Consider the following 5913-nt stretch of genomic DNA (forward strand, 5'->3'; position numbering starts at 1 on the left):
CCCACCCCCCTTCCTAGCATTACCACCAGGCTCTGGATTTGGGGATCTGGATCTGTGGGGGGCCAGAAACAATAGTCGAAAGCCTGTGTCCTGTGCAAGGAGGGTGGTGGGGCTCCTTTTACTCAGGGACGTCCGGGGATGGAAGCAAGTCTAGGCAACTTCCTATCAGCACTGCCCCCCACATCATTCGGTTTGCTCTTGGATGCCTCCGGTGATGGGAAACTCGCTCATTCTGGAGCCATCCCATTCCTCCGCTGCCAAAAAGCCTTCAGTGGACGCTTCACTGCCCTTGACACAAAACGCAGCTCCTTCCCGAGGCCCCCAGGGTCCTCCGTGACGGACCCTGATCACCTCTGCGCTCACATCTGCCCCCGCCCCTCCCTCTCCTCTCTCCAGCCCCAGGGGCCTCCTCCGTGGTCCCCCCCACGACACGGATTCTTCCACACCTAGGCCTTTGCACCTGCTGGTCCCTCTGCCCCGATGCTGTTCCTCCTCCTCCAGCTAACCCTTGCTCTTTCGTCAGGCTTCACCTGCCACGTCACCTCCCAGCCTCGGCTAGACGCCCTTGGACACACTCTGTGCGGCGCTCGCCACTCCCATCACGGCTCGCTCATTGAGGATCTCGTCACCCATTTGACTCAGACTTCCATGAGGACAGGGAGCTGCTTCCTTTGATCCTGTCTTCAGCGCCGCCTCCCAGCAGGTGACGCGTAGACAGCGAGACACCCAGGGCCGGGCCGCTGAGCCGAGCCTCCCGTGGGCTCAGCACTGGCCTCACCCGACACCGTCAGTACGTGCTGCCCGAGTTCCCATTCCACAGAGAAGGGGACCGGGGACGGCGGCCGAGGCTTCAGGATCATAGGAGGCAGCGCACAAGGACAGCTGAGCCTGCCTCACCCCTAAAGGCGAGCAATGTCTCATTTTGTCACAGTGGTCGGTACCATTCCAGCAGCCACGGTGTCTTGGGGACACCCAGGACAGCACAGTGGGAAGGAGATGGACATTAAGAGACTCAGGCAAACGCAGGTTGGACCGGCGACCAGAGCAGGGGCCTGCCTCTCCCCTCCGTGGGGGTGGGGGAGGGTGTGCTGGCGAGTTTCGTGCAGGGTCTGGTAGGAGCTCGGAGGGTTCACCAGGGTCTCCATCAAGCCCTGACCCCAGATCGTATCACGGAACCCTTCTAGCACAGCTTGAGGCTACACCAGTCACTCTTCCCAACTCACTGGTGGGGATGGAGTGGGGAGAAGGGGACGGTGACAGAGCTAGGACGGGAACTGGGTCCGCCCACTTCCCAACATGCTGCTCTCAGGCTCCCCCGAGCACACACACAGCCGCAGGGGACTTAGCCCCGCCCAGCCAGCCTCAGGGCGTGCAGGTGGAGGTCGTGGTTCCACAGCAGTCCTGTCCCTCCGTCCCCTGCCCTTGCGAGACCCCAGGCTGGCCCTCCCCCTGGGAGGTCTGACATTGTCTGGGACACGCCGGTCGCTCTGACACCCTCACACCCGACCTTGCTCTGCAGCTCACTTACTAGCATGTACGGTTTCCTGTATCAGGGCCTTTTGGAAATTCTCTGACTCTCCCAGGAGGACAGGGGACCGGCTTTGCACAGATGGATCCTGAAAGCCAATCTGGTTTAAGGAACCACTGCACCAACCCCCTGATCACAATTCACAGCCACCCCCCGGTGCCAGCTTCAGAATTTAGGTCTTCCCCTAGTCTCCCCCCAGCTCGGCTCTGTTGTCCTCAAGTTCAAACTGATTTCCGTGCCCTCCCTTCCTTTGCACGGGGCTACTGATCTTCATTTCCCAGGGCGGCTCTGGTGGTGAAAGCTGTGTGTCTTGGAAGGTTTTATCAGGGGCTCATTCTGGCTTGAAGCTTTCATTAACATAGTTAACTTCCAGTACATTGCCCAAGTGTTTCTTCATGTGTGGCTTCTAACAGGTCTGCCATCCAGATGGTTTTGAAATTAAGGAAGTGGCTCTATTTGCCTTGAGCTGGTTATTTGGAATTTGGAGATTAGAGCCCTGGTCAGGAGATAAGCAAACAGCCACCATGACCCGTCCCCAGCAAGGGAAAGTTTCCGATGGCAATTTTCTTTGTTTTGAATAACTAATTCAATTACCGTTCTTTATTCACATTTGATTTTCGGATGAGCCCATTAAAGTCCATTCTCTTCCCAGTTTTTATTCCCGGTTTCGAAATGGAGCCCCACGTCAACGACTCATTTATATTGGAATAGCCTGTCCCTCGGTGCTAGTTAATCTGGCTCGAAATGATAACTTGCCATCCCCAAGTCTAGGCTCGAGATAAAAGCACGACTGAAATTAGCAAAAAGAAATACAAATGAGGGGGGGGGGAGAAAAAGAAAAAGAAGCTGTGGGTTTTTTTTTTTTTTTCATTTCTTCCCCCTCAAGCATAACTTGTTGAGTAAGGAGATTTTTAAAAGCCAGAAATTGCTGTGGAGCGAACCCAAGCCAGAGGCTGGCGACCTGGCACAGGATGCGTCTGGCACCGTGGGGCCTGGGGGATGGTCTGCTGCGGCGGGAGCTAACCGCGACCCACGGCCCCGCTCCCGTCATCCCCCGAGGAGGACATTTTCAGAGACAAGAGGGAGGGAGAAATCAGCGTCCAAATTAGAAACTACCTAAGCTGTGTTGTTTTTCTTGGGGCCTCACTGTGCCTTTGATTTCCTGATTGCTTAGAGCAAAAATAACAAAAATTCATCTGACCCGGTGATTTTGACAATCATTGGAAAAGCTACCAGTTGAGTTGGCTCTCGCCACCCCAGTGGGTCTCCATCAGAGGTGGTTTTGCCCCTGCCCCCTTTCCAACCTACCCCCGGCCCCAGGGGACACCAGGGCGGTGTCATAACTGGGAAGATGCTGCTGCTGGCCTCTGGTAGGGGAGGGGTCAGGGATGCTGTAGAACATCGTACAGGGCACAGGCCGGCTTCCACGGCAGAGGACGGGCTGGATCTTGGTTATCAGTTGTGCTGAGGTTGAGAAGCCGTGTGTGTGTGTGTGTGTGTGTGTGTGCTCAGTAGGAACTCACTGGGGGGTGGGGGGCTGCTCGTGTGCCACCCTATACCGCATCCGCACAACTGCAGACCTGATGTTCGGGCATGCCCCAGCTCAGGTACTGAGATTATGTAAGCATCTCAAGGATGAAGTGGGTTCTGTTTTCTTTCACGAAAGCAAAAGGATCTGGTGTGTGGCGATGCAGCCAGTGGAGGAGAGAACTTTGGAAGAAAAGCGTCCAGTGGGGAAGGGTGCCCGAGTCGGGAGCAGGGAGTGTGAAGCCCCCCGCATGGGACCCTTCCCCTCTCTAGGGTCTGTGTCTGCCTCGAGGAGCGGCGGGCTATGGAGGGGCCTCCGTCTGCCCACCCGGGGCCACCGCCCCCCCCCACCCCGGCGTCTCTCTTGTGGCCTCTGTGGCACTTGCTGTGGCGAAAAGTCGCCAGGGAGAGAAGCGGCGGCGCTCCCCAAGAGCAAGCCGCGATGCGAGACCTCCGGTGGTTTCATTGGCATGACGAGACTTCGGGGCCTGCCAAAGACAACAGCCCTGTGCTGTGACCAAGACCGAAGGTTTCTGGGGTGTTCGGCCCTATTGCTGTCCATGGCACCGTGCCAGGGAGGTGGAGGGCTTCCTCCCTGCCCTCGTCCCACCTCCGTATCCAGAGGAAAGTGCGGGACCTCCGTGCACAGCTCTCACCCTGCCCTCTGTCCTCGCCTGCTCCCTCCGCCCCTCGGGGGACCAGCAGGGTGGCCCGGCCTGGTTTTGCACTGATGGCGGACTCCAAGGCACAGGGTAGCTGTGGGAAGCTCCCTTCCAGCCCCGGCAGGAGGCAAAGGAGCCCCTTCCGGTGGCTGGGTGTCGTGGGTATCGCTGTGAGGGTCTCGCACTGCTAGCCCAGCCCTCCCTTGACCTTCCCGCAGGCGCCTCGTCTCTTCTTCAAATATCCTGCTTAGAAATTGGGGGTTGGGAAGCAAAGAGCGTAGCTGATGAGCTCCTGTGGGTAGAGCAGACGCGCCTAGACATGGAGCAGGGAGCCTGGTGGGAGCCAACAGCCCCATCCCACCGGCTGCCCCTCACTGAGTACTTCCCTGGTGCAGACAGTGCGCTTAGTGCTTCCCTGCGGACCTCACAGCAGTCCTAGGTGAAGGGGCGATTCTGTAAGCCCACTGGACTGATTGGAAGGTTGAAGCTAAGACAGCTAATGGACATGCCTGCCCGAGGCCACGCAGGTTGAAGGTGATCTGGGTTCTGAGCCGGGTGCTCTGACTCCAGGGCCAGAATTCTTAATCCTGAACCATGTGAGGGTGCTCGGGGCTGAGCCCAGGGCTGTACACCCTTCCACGGCTATGGTTGTTATTGTCCTTTTGGCTAATGGTGACACACCGTGGTCAGGTGGCACTTGCAGAGAGTTTTGTCCATGCCCATGCCCTACAGAGGGCCAGCAGGAGAGCAGTTAGTCCTGGAGAAGGCACTGCCTCCTCTCCCGGGGGTCCTCTGGCTGCCCTCCCTCCACGCCATCAGGCTCACTGGACAGCAGCATGGGCTCAGGGGCACTGCACGCTCCAAGCTCGGCTGCAGGGCACAGACCCTGAGCACCCACAGCTTCGGGATTCAGTGGACGAGACCGAACCTGCAGCTCTGGGCTAAGGGATCCGGGGCTCAGAACTTGCCACTGGGCTGCTCAGTGGGCCTGGGATCCTCCTGCGTCTCCTTGGAGGCCCCAGCCCACCCTCCCCCCGGGGCCTGGCACAAGGGGTTGCCCCAGGCGCCTGGAGACCAGGCCCCCATAGGCGCACAGCGCGGAGCACTGCCCGGTGGTGCAGGACCCTGGAGGTGCTGTAGGCGCACGCCAGGTGAGGCCAGAGAAGAGCGCCCCCCCCCCAAGAGCGCGCAGAGCGCAGCATCACCTGCCCAGCCCACAGGCCCACACAGCAGTCCCCTCGGGCTTCCCAGTAACATCCGACGGCGAGCTCCCTCCCTTCCGAACTCGGGCAGCGGGCAGCGAGCCGGTGGAGGGAGGGAGGGCAGCACCTACCTCCCAAAAGCACCAGGACGCAGGCGTAGGGGAGCATGGCTGTGGGCATCCTGTCCGGGCTGGCAGGACGGCCCCCCCGGGACGCCTCCGCTGTTATGGAGAGGAGGCGCGCGCGGAGTTCTCCTGCGGCGGACGCTGGCCTTACGGCGGGGTCCCGAGAAGAAGTTGTAAGGGTCCTGAGCCCCCCTCGGCGCTCACACGCGCTCACCCGCCCAGGCTGTTCCCAGTTGTAAGTCGAGCTGCGCACTCATAGGTCCAACTTGCCAGAAGAGGTGGAGACAGCCCCAGGCGTTGCGCGCATACCCCCGCCGCGCGCCCAGCCCTCTGGCAAGGCTCCTCCTGCCATTCGGAGCCCCCAGCCGACCCTCTCCGTCCTCTGTCCTCGCCTCCCCCAAAGTCTTCGCAGTGAGCCCAGAGGCCTCCCTCAAACTCTTGCCCAGGCCGAGCCAGAGCCCTGCGTGCGTCTACAGCCAAAGAGCACCCCTAGCCACAGGCGAATCCCTGGAAGGGCGAGGGGTTGCTGGGAGGCTCTTCTCGGCCCCGCTGGGTCCCAGGACCCCCAATGTTTTAGTCAGGCGGTTCAGATACTCTTAGAAAAGTTTCCTCAACTTGGAGCCTGGTAAGCGCAGGAACACAGTGAAAGTGGCCAACCCGGGCGCCCCGCAGCCAGCGGCCTCCCTGTAATTAGCACGTCCTGCTCCAGAGATCATCTCGGCACACAGTGTGGAGGACCAGGGCGGGTTCCCTTCCCCCAGCCCAGCTCCTCCTCCAGCCACCCCCCTTCTCATCCCAGTGAGTCAGTTTAGGGTGGCAGCCCAGGGGCAAGGCAGCTGGGAGGAGGAGGAGGAGGAGGGAACAGACAC

General features: G+C 60.0%; 1 protein-coding gene across 2 annotated transcripts in view; it reads right to left on the reverse strand.

Moving 5' to 3' along the window:
- APCDD1L (APC down-regulated 1 like) overlaps positions 1–5759 on the reverse strand; it is a 50440-nt gene extending 44681 nt beyond the window's left edge. For both annotated transcript variants that reach the window (XM_082743089.1, XM_082743087.1), the window contains exon 1: positions 5051–5759. In XM_082743089.1, the coding sequence (XP_082599215.1) occupies positions 5051–5099 (49 nt within the window). In that variant the 5' untranslated portion in view covers positions 5100–5759. The remainder of the gene's footprint in view (positions 1–5050) is intronic.
- Positions 5760–5913: the final 154 nt, after the last annotated feature.

This window comes from Mustela nivalis, assembly GCF_964662115.1.
Source record: "Mustela nivalis genome assembly, chromosome: 8".
In the NCBI taxonomy this organism is placed as follows: Eukaryota; Metazoa; Chordata; class Mammalia; order Carnivora; family Mustelidae; genus Mustela; species Mustela nivalis.